The sequence below is a fragment of the Mesoplodon mirus genome (genome assembly GCF_964341445.2).
Source record: "Mesoplodon mirus genome assembly, chromosome: 15".
Lineage (NCBI taxonomy): Eukaryota > Metazoa > Chordata > Mammalia > Artiodactyla > Ziphiidae > Mesoplodon > Mesoplodon mirus.
The window spans coordinates 50444040-50462325 of NC_138991.1; the positions used below are offsets into that span (position 1 = coordinate 50444040).

Here is an 18286-nt window from a genome sequence, read left to right on the forward strand (position 1 = left end):
AGGTCCGCCACCCAGCAAATAATATGTACTGAATAAAACTAAACTGCTTTGCCAGGAATACAGTTCTCTCAACAATTAGTCTCCAAACTACCTTCCTAACTTGATCTCCCACTCATTCCTTCCAGATGCACCATTTTTCCAGCCTCTAGGCCTTTGCTCTTGCCGTTGCTTAGGCTAGAATGCCCTCTGCCTCACTTCAGCATATATAGATCCCCTTTACCTTCCATGCTTTTCAATTCCACCTCTTTTAAGAAGCTTTTTTTTCTTCCTCTTCCAAGCCAAGGGTCATTTCTCTCTTCTCTAAAATTCCCTGATACATTTTATGAACATCTTGCATGCCATTTATCATGTGCTGCTTTGGATCACTGTAAACAGATCCGCTCCCCCTTGCTAGCAGGAAGTCTCTATAAGTGCGTTCCTATTTTGGAACAACGCTCGGCACAGTGGCTTGCATGTAAAAACTGGCCAAGAGGGCCTCCCTGGTGGCGCAGTGGTTGAGAGTCCGCCTGCCGATGCAGGGGATACGGGTTCGTGCCCCGGTCTGGGAGGATCCCATATGCCGCGGAGCGGCTGGGCCCGTGAGCCATGGCCGCTGGGCCTGCGCATCCGGAGCCTGTGCTCCGCAACGGGGGAGGCCACAACAGTGAGAGGCCCGCATACCGCAAAAAAAAAAAAAAAAAAAAAACTGGCCAAGAACTGCTGGCAGGAGGAAGCAAATCGTAGGCACTTACAATCATAAGGAGTTGAGTGAACTTAAGGGGGAGACTCACCCCTGCTCCTTTTCTGTGGGTTCAACATCCCTGCCCTCCTCCTCCCCTAAGGTGGATGGATCATGCGTGTTCAGACATGAACGTGGGCAACAAGCTTCATGCCATCTGCCCACCTGTGAACTGTTACAGTAAAATTAACCTATTGGATTGGCCAAAAGGTTCGTTTTTTTCCATAAGATGGTTCTAGTAGCACTTACTTGTCTTTAACTTCATTTGAAACAATTTTTTTAGATTGTATTGTGACAGCTGTCATATCAGCTTGCATTTTAAAAAAACCTTATCAAAACTGGTGAATTTTTATGTAGCTATATATATATATATATATATATATTTTTTTTTTTTTTTTTTTTTTTTTTTGCGGTACGCGGGCCTCTCACTGTTGTGGCCTCTCCTATTGCAGAGCGCAGGCTCAGCGACCATGGCTCACGGGCCTAGCCACTCCGCGGCATGTGGGATCTTCCCAGACTGGGGCACGAACCTGTGTCCCCTGCAACGGCAGGCGGACTCTCAACCACTGTGCCACCAAGGAAGCCCCTATGTAGCTATTTTAATATTGAAGATGGAAGAAAAAAAGCAATATTTTTGGCATATTATGCTTTATTTCAAGAAAGGTAAAAACGCAACTGCAACGGAAAAAAAGATTTGTGCAGCGTATGGAGAAGGTGCTGTGACTGATCGAACGTGTCAAAAGTGGTTTGCAAAGTTTCGTACTGGAGATTTCTCTCTGGACAATGCTCCACAGTCAGGTAGACCAGGTGAAGTTGACAGTGATCAAATCAAGACATTAATTGAGAACAATCAACGTTATACTATGCGGGAGATAGCCAACATACTCAAAATATCCAAATCAAGCACTGAAAGTCATTTGCACCAGCTTGGTTATGTGAATCGCTTTGATATTTGGCTTCCACATAAGTTAAGCGAAGAAAACCTTCTTAATTGTATTTCCGCATGCGATTCTCCACTTAAATGTTACAAAAACATTCCATTTTTAAAACAAATTGCAATGGGCGATGAAAAGTGGATACTGTACAACAATGTGGAAGAGAAGACATCGTGGGGCAAGTGAAATGAACCACCACTAAGCACACCAAAGGCCGGTCTTCATCCAAAGAAGGTGATGTTGTTTATACAGTGGGATTAGACGGGAGTCCTCTATTATGAGCTCCTTCTGGAAAACCAAATGATTAATTCTAACAAGTACTGCTCCCAATTAGACCAAATGAGAGCAGCACACGACGAAAAGCATCCGGAATTAGTCAACAGAAAACACATAATCTTCCATCAGGATAACGTAAGACTGCGTGTTTCTTTGATGACCAGGCAAAAACTGTTACATCTTGGCTGGGGAGTTCTGATTCATCCGCCATATTCACCAGACATTGCACCTTTGGATTTCCATTTATTTCAGTCTTTACAAAATTCTCTTAATGGAAAAAAATTTCAATTCCCTGGAAGACTGTAAAAGGCACCTGGAAGAGTTTTTTGCTCAAAAAGATAAAAAGTTTGGGGAAGATGGAATTACGAAGTTGCCTGAATGATGGCAGAAGGTAGTGAAACCAAACGGTGAATACATTGCTCAATAAAGTTCTGGGTAAAAATGAAAAATGTGTCTTTTATTTTTACTTTAAAAACCGAAGGAACTTTTTGGCCAACTCAATACTTTGTCCATAATCACCAGAGAGGCCTCAAGGTTTGAGAAAACACTCACATCAATCACATTCTTCAGAAGATGGTTTGTCAACAGAACAAGTAAATATGACCTTATGCATAATCCCCAAAGACTTGGTAAGTGGATAGAAACCATTTTTCTCCATCACAAGCTGCTCCTTACTCTCCAAAAGGAGGAAATACACAATTATTTTTCTCCTCCATTCTACTGCCCTGGCCTCCTCCATCAGCAGTTACAGTTCACAGCAGCCAGTGGGCTTCATAACAGCAGGCTTTAGCCTTTCTTCTGGGCGCCCCCATGTTCCTCACAAATCAAACCAGCACAACAGCTCTATTTAACGTGTCTATGAGCCTCGGCATATGTTTGAACCTACCTTGTTTCCTTTGTTTCTATAAATAGGAAAATCAATTATTTAAAGCCTACCAAGAGGACTTTGATGAGACTCTTCTGAACACTTAGGTTGCTTAGGAGTTAGGTCCCTACCATGAAAAGTTTGGTACCATTTTACATTCATCAATATTATAAAGAGTTATCAACCATTATTATCATGTGGTACCATTCATTCCTTAAACATTTACTGGGCACCCATGCGTCAGGCAATGTGCCAGGAGACAGGCACAGCACAGTGACTAAGACAGATGAGACCTCATGGAGCTGACACTCTTCAGGGGAGAGAAGCAGACAATTCTTTGTGCATTTACTTGTTAAATAACAATGGTGATATGTACAATGAAGGAAAAGTGCATAGTGTGAGGATAATATGTCTTACAGGAGAACCTGACCTAACTTTTGTTTGGGGCTTTTCCTTAAGACATGGCTTGTGAGCACAGCTCTCCAAGATGAAGATGGAAAAAATAAGTAAAAGAAAGTACATTTTTAAAGCGGGGGAACCACGGGTGGAAAGTGGTGGGGGGTGGTAGTGGTGGGATGAATTGGGAGACTGGGATTGACATGTATACACTGATATGTATAAAATGGATGACTAATAAGAACCTGCTGTATAAAAAAATTTAATTTAATTAAATTTTTTAAAAGGGGGGGGAAATAGGTAGAATCTAAAAAACAAAACAAATGAACAAGCATAAAAGAGAAACAGTTTGAGTCAAACATAAAAGAGAAACAGGTGGTTGCCAGAGAGGAAGAGGGAGGGGGGAAGGAGAGAAATAGGTGAGGGAGATTAAGAGGTACAACCTCCCAGATGCAAAGTAAATGAGTCACGGGTATGAAATATACAGTGTAGGGAATACAGTCAATAACGAAGTAATATCTTTATATGGTGTCATATCATAACTTGACTTATGACGGCGATCGTTTTGAAATGTAGAGAAATGTCAAATCACTATATTGTGTTATAGGTCAATTATACTTCAAAAAAAAACAAACTCCTAGAAAAATAGGTCAGATTTGTGGTTACCAGAGGTGAGGGACGGGGGAAGGAGGAATTGGATGAAGGCAGTCAAAAGGAGTAAACTTCCACTTATAAGATAACTAAGTACCAGGGATGTAACGTACAACATGATAAATATAATGAACACTGCTGTATATTATATATGAAAGTTGAGAGTAAATCGTAAGAGTTCTCATCACAAGGAAAAGGTACTTCTTAAAATTTCTTTAACTTTGTACCTATATGAGATGATGGATGTTCACTAAACTTATTGTGATAATCAGTTCATTCTGTATGTAAGTCAAATCATTATGCTGTACACCTTAAACTTACACAGCACTGTATGTCATATCTCAATAAAACTGGAAGAAGAAAAAATTTTCAAATAAAAGGAGGGGGAAAAAATTCTGTAGGAAGGAAAAGCACTATTATTAATGATAAGAACAAAAACCGTTCTTTTTACCACTATTTTGCTTTAATTGTTCTCACTATTGTTTTATCTTCGGAGGAACTGCAGATCTGTTATTTTCAGGATAATTCAGCAGGTTTATCTTGAACTGAAGATCAGCTTTCCTGCAGATTTTCCAAGGTTCTGCGTATGAGAATTGGCTTTCAGAACTCTGAGACTGCAGAGCTGCACTGTCTACAGTTAGCTCCTGAACTCCAAGGCATACTTTCATCTTTTGAGAGACGGTTATACTAAGTTAATATTTACTGAGTCACTACTGTGCGCCAGTGGGCCAAGTGCTCCAAGTATGTTATCTCATTTAATCCACCACAGATAGGAACCACTGCCATCATCTCCACTTTACAGATGGAAAAACTGAGGCACCATATGGCCAATTTGTCCAAGGGCATCCAACTCACAAGTAGCAGAATCAGAATTGGGACCACTGCATTCAGAAGACTTGAAACTCACCATTCATTAGCACCTTATCCCTAACACATCATGTAATCTCACACGTCCATGCCTTTGCTCAGGCCATCTCCTCTACCTGGAAGGCCAACTATTCCTTCTCCCCTTCCCCATAGCCCTTTCCTGATAAACAAATGCTCTTCTTTCAAGACCCACCTTTAACATTACTTCCATTGTAAAACATCCTCCTTTCTGAGGTTAGAAACTGTAAAGATAAAGGAACCAAGATAAAAATAAAGGGCAAAGAATCTGCTCTTGCTGTGACCTGGTGGTAACCTTCCAGAAAGAACCACTGATAAACAAGGGCAAGGAGCTATCCAGTGACAGTGAACAGGCATCTCTGGGCCACATCTAGGTCAGAAGCACTTGATCAAACAACTGATTTGCAAATCCTTCATTTCTCCTAAATATCTGGGGCAATGGGTGACCCTAGACCAAATCCCCGCATGATCCAGTCTACACGCTGAACCAGTGTGTCCAAAGGACCAGAACTGGGCCTCCCCATAATAAGCCTTCGTCAGCATTCCATGGTGGCCTGGCTGAGAGTTCAACGGGAGTTTACTTGTTGGGCTGAACCAGCCCTGGCAAAGCCACAGCCTGATATAGAAGATACAGCTGAGGCTGGATTAAAGGAGGCTAGAAAATGAATAGCAGGAGGGCTTCCCTGGTGGTGCAGTGGTTGAGAATCTGCCTGCTAGTGCAGGGGACACGGGTTCGAGCCCTGGTCTGGGAGGATCCCACATGGCGCGGAGCAACTGGGCCCATGAGCCACAACTACTGAGCCTGCATGTCTGGAGCCTGTGCTCCGCAGCAAGAGAGGCCGCGATAGTGAGAGGCCCGCGCACTGCGATGAAGAGTGGCCCCCGCTTGCCACAACTAGAGAAAGCCCTCGCACAGAAACGAAGATCCAACACAGCAAAAATAAATTAATTAATTAATAAACTCCTACCCCCAACATCTTCTAAAAAAAAAAAAATGAATAGCAGGGAGGGGATGTTTTATAACCAGCTGAGAGGGGGTATATTTAAGGAGGCAAACAAACCAAAGCGGCCCACTTCCACAAGCTTCATTTAATTTATATTTAGCCTTCCCATTCTCAGTAATTGAATGTATTATTTATTTTGGCCAGCAATTGCTGCATGTGGCTTTCAGAAAAACAACAACAGCCTTTTATGGTTTAGCACCACAGCGCTTAGAGACTTGAGCAAAATCATCAGATAAATTATTAAGCATGACGTGGACTCCACACTCCTGCCCGCCCTGCTGCAGCTTCAAGTGCAGGGGAGGTAGAGGAGGAGTCCAGAGCTCTAACACAGGGGGCGCTGACTGCCCACACCCGGGTACCAGTCTGCTCTGATGCTACTTATCTCTGGGTGTGGACCGAGGGCATCCCAGCAGGGAAACTGTCATTCCCAGCTCTCCTCCAGCAGTTCTTGGGAGCAGCAAATCTTTATTTAGCTTAAGAATTTGTTTTGCTTTTTTGAAAACAAGAAATAGCATGAAGCAAGCTGGGAGAAGAAAGATCTAGGCTTGCGGGGCCTCCACATGCAGCTCACAGCTCTGGTACCTGCAGCTCACAACCCATTCCTAATGTTACAGGTGACACCAAACTCAGGGATCCCCACGTGGGTCTACTGACCTTTTTAAGAGGGAACCGGTTTATAAGATTTAAAATTTCCTAACATTAATTTCATCTAATTAATTAAGCTAATCTAATCTTCATTTTGCACATCACTGGGGTTTTGGCAGTGGCTGTTAATTTTTGTTTTGTTTCCTGCAAACCCATCATCCTTACCAAAGCAGGCACTAGGAGAAAGTTCCATGTTTACTGACAAATAATGAGGACATACCTGCTCTTGTGGGACTTGCAGTCCTCGTGGGGAAAGAGGGTGTCCAGACAATAAGTCAACAAACACACACAGTAAGAAAGCATCAGAACAAGGTAAATGCAACGAGGACAAGAGGAGGATGGCACAGAGCGTGACTGGGGAGGTGCAGCTACTTCAGCTAGAGTGGACGGGAAAGGACCCTGGAAGAGGTGAGGCTTGATTCTCATCTCTGGCCTAGTAATTTAAAAAAATGCAAATATCTGGGGGTGAGATCATTCTAGAAAGAGGGAATAGCAAGTGCAAAGGCTCTGAACTAGAAGACAGCTTGGTATGTTCAAAGAACAGTAAAAAGCCGGCGTGGCTAAAGCGTGGTGTAAGATGAAGACAGAAGGCCGGAAGGCACCGGACCACATAGAGACTTCAGCCAAGGCGTCTGGTTTAATTCCAAGTGCGCTGGGAGGCTACTAGAGCGCCCAGGAGTCTACAGCAAAACCAAGCGGAGTTTGAAAAGGTTCTTGGATAGTAATCATGTTTGAAGACTTTGGTGACACCGAGGCCTCAGTGGGAAGGACCCTAGCTTCCCACAGCGCTAACCCACCCACCAGCGCACCCTTTGCTGGTGTCCTTCCCTTCCCGGTCTCCCCTCCCCATCACCCTACTGACATTCACTGGGATCGTCTCCTAAATAAACCACTTGCACGATCCTGGTTCCAGGAGAGCTCTGTACCTCGTACAGAAACGGGTCTTGGGCAGAATTTTTATACCTAATAGCAAGCTGTAGAGAGTCTTCATTCTCTACTGATTAGATTCTATTCCTGTATCTCTGGGGTTTTAAACAAATGAACATTGAAAACAACAAATAAAATTGAATCTGCTGTGAATAAGCAGTCCTAACTTCTAAAACTCTCTAGGGATGTCTGAGCCACCTGACCTGGCCTGCCTGAGACAGATTTAGGAAGGTCCTTACAGGAAATTACCCATGCTCTGTAATCTGTCTGACTATAAATGTGTGTGTGTCCGAGGTGCTTCCTACTAAAGAAACAGACTTAAAACTCATCACTTGTTGATCACTTCTTTCTTTCTTTCCTCCTTAAAGGATTCTCTCTACACACTCACACACACATATCCACACACTGCTGAGTCTGCTTTCCTAAGGAGCCAGGAAGTGTCTGAGAGCAGAGGAGAGGAGAGAGTGAGTGATGGGCTCACCTTGGGAGAGGCACTGGTTGGCCAAGGCCACCTGACCAGAATGCAGGTAGAGATTGAGGCGGGTGAAGATTCCCACCAGGGAGGGAATGGTAATGAAGCAGTAGGCAACGCAGGCCTAGAAGAAAGGGGAGAAACAGCAGGTTACATGGCAATGCCATCACAATGGATTAATACTCTTGTTTTCATCCACCATATATTTTTAAGTAAAAACGCTAAAATAATTAATCTCCCCATTAGGAACCCCAATTTCTGCCCCTTGCTTCTGCTGTATTTGCCTCTTTGGGAGGAGGGGGAGGGGCAACCAAGGAGAGTAATGGTGTATGAAAAATAAATCCTCATCCATCGTTGCAGGAAGTAAACAGATAACACCTAATATTTATAAGTTAAAGAAGCGGCTGTTAAAACCAATTAGTTAAAAAATACATAGGTAATTTGAAGAAGAAGTCGCTAAAGAGTTTGAGGTAGTTGACGCTGAGGAGAGAGGTATATGGTGAGAAAGGGCAGGGTCGGGATGCTTATTTTTCACTGTAATCTTTTTAGTATGATTTTATTTTTAAAGCATGGATATGGATCGCTTTGATATTATTTTGAGCAGCATACTCAAGAAGCAAATTTCTTTCAAAGTTGGGAATTTATCAAGAGGGGAAAAAGGTACTAGGCCTTCCAGTTACAGGCACAAGCCAGAGATAGTTCAGCTGGCACACAAAATTGCAAATCCATTTCTCAACCCCCTCCCCATAACATGTATCAAAATTCAGACTCCTTTGATCATTTCTTTTGAAAACATTAAGAAAAGTGGTCAGTCAGAGATATGCAAGGAAAAATCCAGGAAATCAATACTAAACCACCCTTAATCTTTTTCTGGGAATAGCAATTCAGAAACTTGCAAAAGAAACAGCCCACTGGAGTTCAAAGTCTGTGAGTCTTATCTTTAGAACATACCCGGACAAATGCAGCCGTCTTTCTGGAATGATTTCCTTTCATTACTTTTCTTGTTTCCATTGCCAACCGGTTCACACTCTAGATTAATCAGTAAAATAGAAATGGGAATGAAATGATGGCTGATTCAGATTAACATCTTCCAGAGAGATTTGGACATTAACTGCATGCAAGTCAATGAGAACAAGCTAACTGGAACCAAAACTAGTTAGCACCAAACCCTGAAATGGCAAAGGGGTCATCAGGCCAGATTCAATCTCGGCTTCAGCAAACATCTCCAAGGGACACTCGCTGAGGTAAGTCATGCCTATCAACCGGCGTAATAAATGACCATTTTCTGGTTTAATGAATAGCTAGGGTTCACTTATTCCATTTCCAGAAATCCCACACACTAAGCTTAAGACCTTAGAGATCTTAACAGAAACCTCCAAAACCGGACGCAGACCATACAAAGTAGCTCTGCAACGCTAACAATAACCATAAGAACAGTACAATAGCAGCCACATCATCACTTATAGAAAATCAGCTGCTGTTCTAGGAGCTATACGTTCCTAGCTCATTTAATCCTTATAAGTCTTATATTTAATCCTTATAAATCCTTATATTTAGGTCTGAAGTTTAGTAATGCTACAAAATCTGATAACCAGCAGACAAATACATAAAAAGGTTGTTTTCCTTGAATTTACATGAAGCAATTCAAGGACCTTAGGGAATCTTTACACATATATAAAAAGTTCGGACCTATGGTTCCCAAACTGTATACCATGACACCCCAGGGTGTTGCAGCAAAATCACAGGGGCACCACATTTTTTGGACAACCACAGCAAGGCTCAATGGTTGAACACTATGCAGGGAGCTGTGTGAGGGAGCTCACAGACCATGGTACATTCCTTGCGGTCATTTCATATCTTTGCAAAACTGGGTTTTTAGCAGATGCTGTGATAAAAAGCACTGCGCAAAAATTAATGTGGGGAAAAAATCTATCTGGAACGGGAGATAAAGTAGTGGTGTCCCATCTGATTCCAAGGTTTAAGAAGTTGTGCAGTGTTCAATAGATGCATATACTTTATTAATAAGTAATTATGATGATTTAAGAATGGAATGAAAATACGTTATTTTTCTTTCAATTTATGTATATTGTTGGTTCAGAGGGCTGTCAAGTTGTTAGGGCACAAATTCTTAAGTTGTTTGAACCTAATTTCTTAATAAACAGAACTGTTATTTCTTCCTTTTGGCCTAAGGGCACCATGAAAAGTTACTGAAAGGCACCATGATCCAAGAAAGCTGGGACTCTGCTTAGGCGACAAGGAATTCTAATGAGGTTAGTATTTCTATAACTAACTAATCAATGCAACTCACTTAACTCTTTGCTGTTGGCATGCAGGAATGAGAATATGAAAATTTCAGAGAGAAAGAGGCCAATAAAACCACTCAAAGGCTTAAGCAAAGTTGCAGATTTTATTAACCTTTGAGAAAACACCTTTCATGCCTTGGGAACGAAGCAATATGGAGCCAGAAGAATCCCAGATTAAAATTGGTGCGTGGCTTGATGATCAATAAATATGTATTGAGAGAATACATGAATGAATGAAAATCCTTACATGAATCAATTGCACAAGAACAGGTTCCAGATTGCAAAACATCGACCTGGCCTCAACGTAAAAACTCAGCTGTTGTTCAAAATCACGGCCAAAGGACACCTAGAATCAAAGAGAAAGATGCTGACGATGTTACCTCCATTGTGAGCACACAATTGGAAAGCTTTTGCCTGAGCTTGTGGGGGCAGGGGAGGTGCTGTGATGACAAGTCACCAAAAATCCCACAGCTATAAATGGTGGCTATCTCAGTCGTATGTAAGCAAACACACACATCCGTGCACTGGAATATACTCTAACTAGACTTCACATTACTTCACCCAGCAGAGAACGGAAACGTTACTATTACCACCTCATCTTCATGACACTGGCATTGTTGTAGAACATAAAAAGACCAAAGGGTATAAAACAGAATCTCAAAATGTAAAGAGGATTTCCCAGGCTAGAAGGAAACCACTGGAAAGGAAATGATGGAATTTTGTTCATCAGCTGTGGCCTTTTCACAGAACACAGATTTGGTGATTGGGAGCCATTTGTCAGAGGGGTTCCCTCATAAGGGCCAAAACTTTCTGCTTCCTGAAGGGGATTCCAACCTCGGCAGCTCCCTGGAGGCTGCTAGAGCCATAGATGGATGTTTTTCCACCATTAAAAATCCCCTCTACTCCTATTTCTTCAAATTTATGAACAGCTGGTTGGTAGGACAAACTTTACTGCTACAGCAATCATTTTTGTCTGGAGGAGGTTTAATGTCACACTTTCCATTAGAGCTATCAGGTTTCACATCTTATTTCCTCATATTCTTTTCCATTATAACTTGGTGGCTTTCAGATAGACCCATAAAAGGATAAATACCACGTGATCAGCATATAACTCAAGGGAACAAGAGAGGCACCTCGTAACAGTCATAGGTATTCAATACATAAAAAGGCTAATCCTGAATTTTCATCAAAATCGGTATTTTACCCATAGTTAAATTGACCCCTGTTGTTGAATGAGACACATTTTCAAGGTGATTTTCAAAGTGATCTAGTTACTTTCATCTCAGTCAGCTTTTGTCTTGACTTTTCTATTCCAACAGCAGATACTGGCAGCAGTGGGTATTTTAGATTTGTGCCCTGAGAATTAAGGCAAAGGTTGTTCTGGCAGGGACGGACTGGTGGGTTATTCCCAAAGAAGCCTGCGACAATGCCTCCTGCTCTGCTTGTCCCTTCGCAGTGTCCTTGTAGCCTCTTCCCATCCGAAGGTGGAGTCTGCTTTCCTCCACTTCCAGAGGGCTGGCCCTGGGACTTGCTTTGACCAACAGAATAAAGCAGGAAGCAGCACAGATCACTGTGTGATTTCTGAACCTCCAAAGGCCCTGCAGCTTCTGATTTCGCCCTCACCACACAAGAGCTCACTGAGATGAGTGAATGATGAGAGAATGATGGAGAGAAAGAGGTCACATGGCCGAGAAATAAGCCACCCCAGCCAACAGCCACCACCAAGACCCCAGACACGTGCTCAAGGCTGTCCCGGATCCTCCAGCCCCAGTTCTGCCACACCTCTGACATCATACAGAGCTGCCTGGTTATCCAGCCAACCCACAGAATTCTAAGAATGAATAAAACACTGTTATTTTAAGCCACTAAGTTTGGGGTGAGTTGTCATACAGCACTGGGTAACTAGGACGAATGGAGAGTGAACACTTGGCATTTCTCCCCCCGACCTGACCCCCAAATTGTTTTCACCAGCATCTGATGAGAGCACATCAAGTGCTGCAGGAAGCCCCTTCTCCAGGGAGTTCCCTGGTGGCCTGGGGCTGAGGATTCTGGGCTTTCCCTGCCATGGCCCAGGTTCCATCCCTGGTCAGGGAACTGAGATCCCACAAGCCGCACAGCACGGCCAAAGAATAATAATAAAAAACAGAAAAGAAAAAATGTAAACTGGCTTTATTAAAAAGAAAAAAAAAGGAAGCCCCTTCTCCCACTCCTGGTCCACGTGATTCAGTTGCCCAGGTATGCCTGTCCCCCTAGCCTGGCCGATCTGTGTGTTCATTCTTTCTCACAGCAGCAATTTGCTCAGAGATGAGCTGGTGATCCAAATTAATCCAAAGAGACTCAGCCCCAGGACTTCTGCTGGAGCCCTTCCGGCTGGGCTGCAGAGCTGGAAGGAATGGAAACCCGGAATTCTTATGGAGAGTGAGCCTGCCTGGGAAGGACGCCAAGAGAGAAGAGCCACGAGCCAAAGACACACACATGGCGGGTCCTGACTACACCACAGAGACCCCAGGTCCAGCTGCTCCTTCTGAGAGGTCTCTTCCTGGACTTTATGTCACATCAGCCAGCAAGTCCCCGCCCACCCTCCCCTTTTTATTTTTTCCTTAAGCCAGTTTGTCTTGGCTCTCCTTGCCCCCAGGGGAGTGCTGGCTAATATAAGTTGTTTTCTAATTTCATCTTATCGCAATAAAAATGAAAAGCACCAGGGAACATAATGTTAACTGCTTTCACCAGAGGAAGGATAAACAATTACATCACATTTCCAAGTGCACTGAAACTTCTTCCCCAATACTTACCATTTTCATAAATCCATTAATCAAATATGCCAGCATTCTTTTCTCATCCTCAAGAGTGAGTGCACTAAAATCAATAATTGTACATAATTAACATTGAGGTGATAAATGAAGGTTTCCAAAGAGAAAAAAAGTATTAGAAGTAAGCAACTTAACAGGTAAGAACATTTTGCATTTTCTAGACTTAAAAAACTTCCATGTATGTGTTTCTTTTGATGAAAATATGTAATCTAAATTAACATTTTCTAATTTCTAATTTCTCTCAAAGATGCTATTCTCAAGATATATTTATTAACAGCAAAAGAGAAGGTAACTCTCTTCTTTGGAATTTGGATAGCAAGGTCCAACTTCAAATTTTGTATTTCAGAGAAATTTCATTCAACATTTTACTATAAAAAGTTTAAACATGTAGCAAAGTTGAAATTATACAGTGAACACCAATACACCCTACTATTATCATTTTACAGTATTTGCTTTATCATATAACTCTCCATTACTCTCTCCATCCATCAATCTACCTTATTTTGGAGATACAGCTTAAAGTAAATCACAGATCTCAGGTGCTTCTGTTTAATAGCAAATTTAGTATGAATATAAATGAAAAAATGTCAAGTCCTTATAGTTTTGATAATACATGTAAAGGTTTATAAATAGTTCTCCAAATTTATTTTAAAAAATTTTAAGAGCCAAAGACCAAGGCTCCTGTTTATTGGTTTGTTCTAAGGGAAAACAAGTCTGTATTGGCAAAGCCTGCATACTGTCCTCCAATATGCAGTGTCCCCTTCATTCTTTGAGACTACATTTCCCAAACTCCTTTGTAGCTAGGAGTAGTCACATGACAGTTCTGGCCAATGGGATGTGAATGCGAGTGATGTACGAGCCTCCCAAGTTGTGTCCCTAAAAGGAGGGTGCTGTCCTCCAATGCCTGCAGGTTGCAACATGGACACGGTTGAGGTAAGTCACCTCCACCAGGAAGCAAGGACAACACCCCGGAGGGATAGCAGAGCAGTAAGACAAGAAACCTGGGCTCCTGGATGATGTTCTGAAGCAGAGCTACCCCACCCCCACCTTTTGGCTTCACACTTCTCATAAGAGAAATACATCTTCTATTTTGCTTAGGCCAAAAACCAATGTCCTACTAATACAAGTACCTTTCTAAATGTTTTTTGTGCCTTTATTTCTATTTTTGTGCAACTAAAGTCTATCAGTTCCATTTATTATAAAAAGTCTGGATATTTTGATTTTGAAAACTACTTGTGAAGTTGAAAGCACAAAGTCATGAAATAAAGATTCTAAAATTCAGGGGAAAAGAAATACAATTCATCTTTGTTGATGGTTAAGTTCCAAAACAATTTTCTCATTTCTTGTAACATTTTCCTGTGAATCAAGCTGCTGTGTTTAAAAATTCTTTGGGGACCAAAATTTCTGCCACAAATAAGCAGGAATTGCCTCAAGCACAGTCAAATGGAAACATGTAATAAAAAAGAAAAAAAGATAAGACAAATAAAACTAGAAAGCAAAGGAGATAATTTGGCTTTTGACCCAAAGGTAAGGCCCATGGGTAGGTCTGACCCTCAAGCATACTCAACAAACTAAAGTCCTTCATGTAAGGAATATAAGCAATTTTATTTGAATTTTAAATAATTGGCTAATATTGAGAAAAAACTTAAAGGCTACGTTACTGGATGAGTGAACTCATTATTATACTATCTGCTGCTCTCAGAAATCTCCAGGAGACATGGAGTATGAGTTCACTTGGATGAAACCAGCCTTTTCCTCCCAACAGAAATCCCTTTGTAAAAACATCTGCCATCTCATTTTCTCAGGAAGGTTACCCTCAGCTCAGCCTCCCTTCTCCCCTGGACTGGAATGTCCTTGTTAACATGTATCTTAATAGACTCCATAAAATAATATTATTCACAGTGGCAGCTTAAAGCAGTAATTCCCTAATGTACTATTATGTGGCATTAAGACCCAATCCAGGCTCGTTTCAGCCTTAAACATGGCTTACTTCACAGAGTCATGCATGGTCTTGCAAATGTGCAAAAGGGCGTTCAGAATGACGGGGTCCTTAGTGGGCTCTTGCTGATGCCTAGAAGACATTTAGATAACAGTAAAAGCCATGTCCACTGAGACCACAGAAAGCACAGATTTAGTTCTCATCTACGATACATATGTGAGAAGCAGTAAATTATCTGGTTGGCATTTAACATGGCCCAGATCACCAGCAATGGGCAATGATCTAGTTTTCTCTTAATTCTCCTTTAAGTAACAAGTTTGCTCTTCTAACATATCATAACTTCTCCTAACTACAAAATCATGGTAAAACTGATACATTTCCTAAGCCAGGCAAAGGGCAAATCTGTTTTCTTACCGTGTTTCTTGAACTTCTAAAGCTGTCCCAACAACCTGTCCATAACTATGTTAAGTGCCAGGCAAAATTATTAATTTGGTTTCTCAAATAACGTAAAAGGACACGCTCTTATAACAAATCTTTTTTTTTTTTTGGCGCACCACGTGCCACATGGGACCTTAGTTCCCCAAGCAGGGATGGAACCTACACCCCCTACAGTGGAAGCATGGAATCTCTCTCTCTCTCTTTTTAATATTTATTTATCTAACTATCTACTAGGCTGCATCAGGTCTTAGCTGTGGCACACAGGACCTTCACTGCGGCATTCGGGATCTTTAGTTGCAGCATGCAGGATCTAGTTCCCCAACTAGGTATTGAACCTGGGTCCCCTAAATTGGAAGCGTGGAATCTTACCCACTGGACCACCAGGGAAGTCCCAACAAATCTTTATGTAAGTAAAGTAGGTATACTTGTTTCAAGCATATGGAATTAACCTTCTAGAAAGGTAATAAAAGGAAAGCTTAAAACATACATTCCAGCAACTTCTAACTCAATTTTCCAAACTCTGGTTATTTGAGCTCCATCTTAACATATTTTTTTAATCACATGTACGTACTTAATATTTAAAGGGGCTTGAACTTTTAACATAACCTTGTCCTAAAGAATAATACATTTGAAGTCACTGATTAAACTAGTTATATATTATCTAACATACTTTAAAATAAATACACGTTTTAAAATAAAAATAAAAATCTCTCTTCCATATACCACCTGAAAGTATTTCATGTACCATCAGCAGTAGGCAGTTTTGGGAAAACAGATTTAATCAATAAAATGAAAGGAACTAAGTTGAAAACTGATCACAAATCTACACATTAAAGATAGAAACCTTTCTAGCTCTGGTATCTTGAGAAGAATGACTTTATCTTTTAAAATGACACTTCCTAAATAGTACATCAATAGATTGCTCCTTCCCAAATCACAGGAGTGAGATATGGGTGATGGTCAGGCTCTGTTAACATTTATTATTTTGTCTTCTTAAGCTAATTATAAACTTTTATCATGACTGATCCTTTTAATGTGGTTTTTCTCTCAATGTTATTTTAGGTATAAATATATCACTACATCAGAGGCCCTCAAAATGCATAAATTGATTTCTTAGCAACAGGCTTCACAAGGGCAGCAGGAATTGAAGCTTCTGATTACATCATGTTACACTTACTTGATAAAAACTTCCATGATGCATTTGCAAACCTCCACCCGCACACTCTCTTTTTGGAACATGTCCAGAAATGGCAGAAATTTTTCCTAAAAAAAATAATAAAAGCACTCTACCTGCAATTTACACAAGTTACTGGAAGGAATTTGTGGGTTATTTTTTCTTTGAAGGGCAAAACAGAGGAAGAGTTGTTCATCTTTCTAGGCAGATCTGATCAGGATTCACATGAAAGCAAGGAGAGAACTCTGAGGATTTTAAAACTATTACTATTAAAACAAATTGCACATGCCCAAGGACCAGGGCTGGGACCAGTTAACATTTTGGTGAATTATCTGGACAACCTTTAGATGAGCATAAGCTCTTCTTGGTAGCAGAAGGCAAAGGAGGCTTCAATCTTTTAATGATTGTGTAGAGGAACAGAGAAAGAAGAGTCAGAGTTGTTCAGAGCACCTTCTGCAACCTGACTCCTCATTCAGTGGCTGTGTGACCTTAAGCAAGTTACTCCACCTCTTCCAGCATCAGTTTCCTCATCTGTAAAGTGGGACTCATTACTACTCGTGCCTTCCCAGTGGTGTTCTGAAAATGATCTGAGGCAATCCATGTAAAGTCAATAGAAAAAATCAACAAAACTAAAAGCTGGTTCTTTGAAAAGATAAACAAAATTGATAAACCTTTAGCCAGACTCATCAAGAAAAAATAGGAGAGGGCCCAAATCAGTAACATTAGACAAGAAAAAGAAGTTACAACTGATACCACAGAAATACAAAGAATCGTAAGAGACTACTACAAGCAACTACATGCCAACAAAACAGACAATCTAGAAGAAATGGAAAAATTCTTATAAAGGTACAATCTCCTAAGAGTGAACCAATAAGAAATAGAAAATATAAAACAGACCAATTACAGGTACTAAAATTGATCTGTGATTTAAAAACTCCCAACAAACAAAAGTCTAGGACCAGATGGCTTCACAGGCAAATTCTATCAAACATTTAGAGAGGAGTTAATAAACTATTCCAAAAAATTGACTCATTCTATGAGGCCACCATCACCCTGATACCAAAATCAGACAAAGATACCATCAAAAAGAAAATTACAGGCCAATATCACTGATGAACATAGATGCAAAAATCCTCAACAAAATACTGAATACTAGCAAACTGAATCCAACAGTACATTAAAAAGATCATACACCATGAACAAATGGGATCATTATCCCAAGGATGCAAGGATTTTTCAATATCCACAAGTCAATCAGTGTGATACACCACATTAATAAATTGAAGAATGAAAACCACTATGATCATCTCGATAGATGCAGAAAAAGCTTTTGATAAAATTCAACATCCATTTATGATAAAAACTCTCCAGAAAGTGGGTATAGAGGGGACCTACCTCAACATAATAAATGCCATATATGACAAACCCACAGCTAACATCATACTCAATGGTGAAAAGCTGAAAGCATTTCCTCTAAGATCAGGAACAAGACAAGGATGTCCACTCTCACCATTTTTATTCAACATAGTTTTGAAGTGCTAGCCACAGCAATCAGAAAAGGAAAAGAAACAAAAGGAACCCAAATTGGAAAAGAAGAAGTAAAACTCACTGTTTGCAGATGACATGATACTATACATAGAAAACCCCAAAGACATTACTGGAAAACTACTAGAGCTTGTTCATCAGTAAATTCGGTAAAGTTGCAGGATACAAAATTAATACATAGGGATCTGTTGCATTTCTATACACTAACAATGAAAGGTCAGAAAGAGAGACTAAGGCAACAATCCCATTTACCATTGCATCAAAAAGAATAAAATGCCTAGGAATAAACTTACCTAAGCAGGC

At 40.9% G+C, this 18286-nt stretch overlaps 1 protein-coding gene across 2 annotated transcripts in view; it reads right to left on the bottom strand.

The window, feature by feature from the left end:
- The window catches only part of VPS35L (VPS35 endosomal protein sorting factor like), a 128649-nt gene that overhangs the window by 33113 nt on the left and 77250 nt on the right, over nt 1-18286 (bottom strand). The window contains exons 21-27 of one of the 2 annotated variants that reach the window (XM_082600413.1): nt 16442-16527; nt 14878-14958; nt 12870-12933; nt 10325-10423; nt 8726-8803; nt 7784-7898; nt 4293-4421 (exon numbers count right to left, since the gene is read on the bottom strand). In XM_082600413.1, the coding sequence (XP_082456539.1) occupies nt 4318-4421; nt 7784-7898; nt 8726-8803; nt 10325-10423; nt 12870-12933; nt 14878-14958; nt 16442-16527 (627 nt within the window). In that variant the 3' untranslated portion in view covers nt 4293-4317. Of the gene's footprint in view, nt 1-4292; nt 4422-7783; nt 7899-8725; nt 8804-10324; nt 10424-12869; nt 12934-14877; nt 14959-16441; nt 16528-18286 lie in introns of those variants that run through there. The other variant, XM_082600412.1, reaches the window with a different exon arrangement.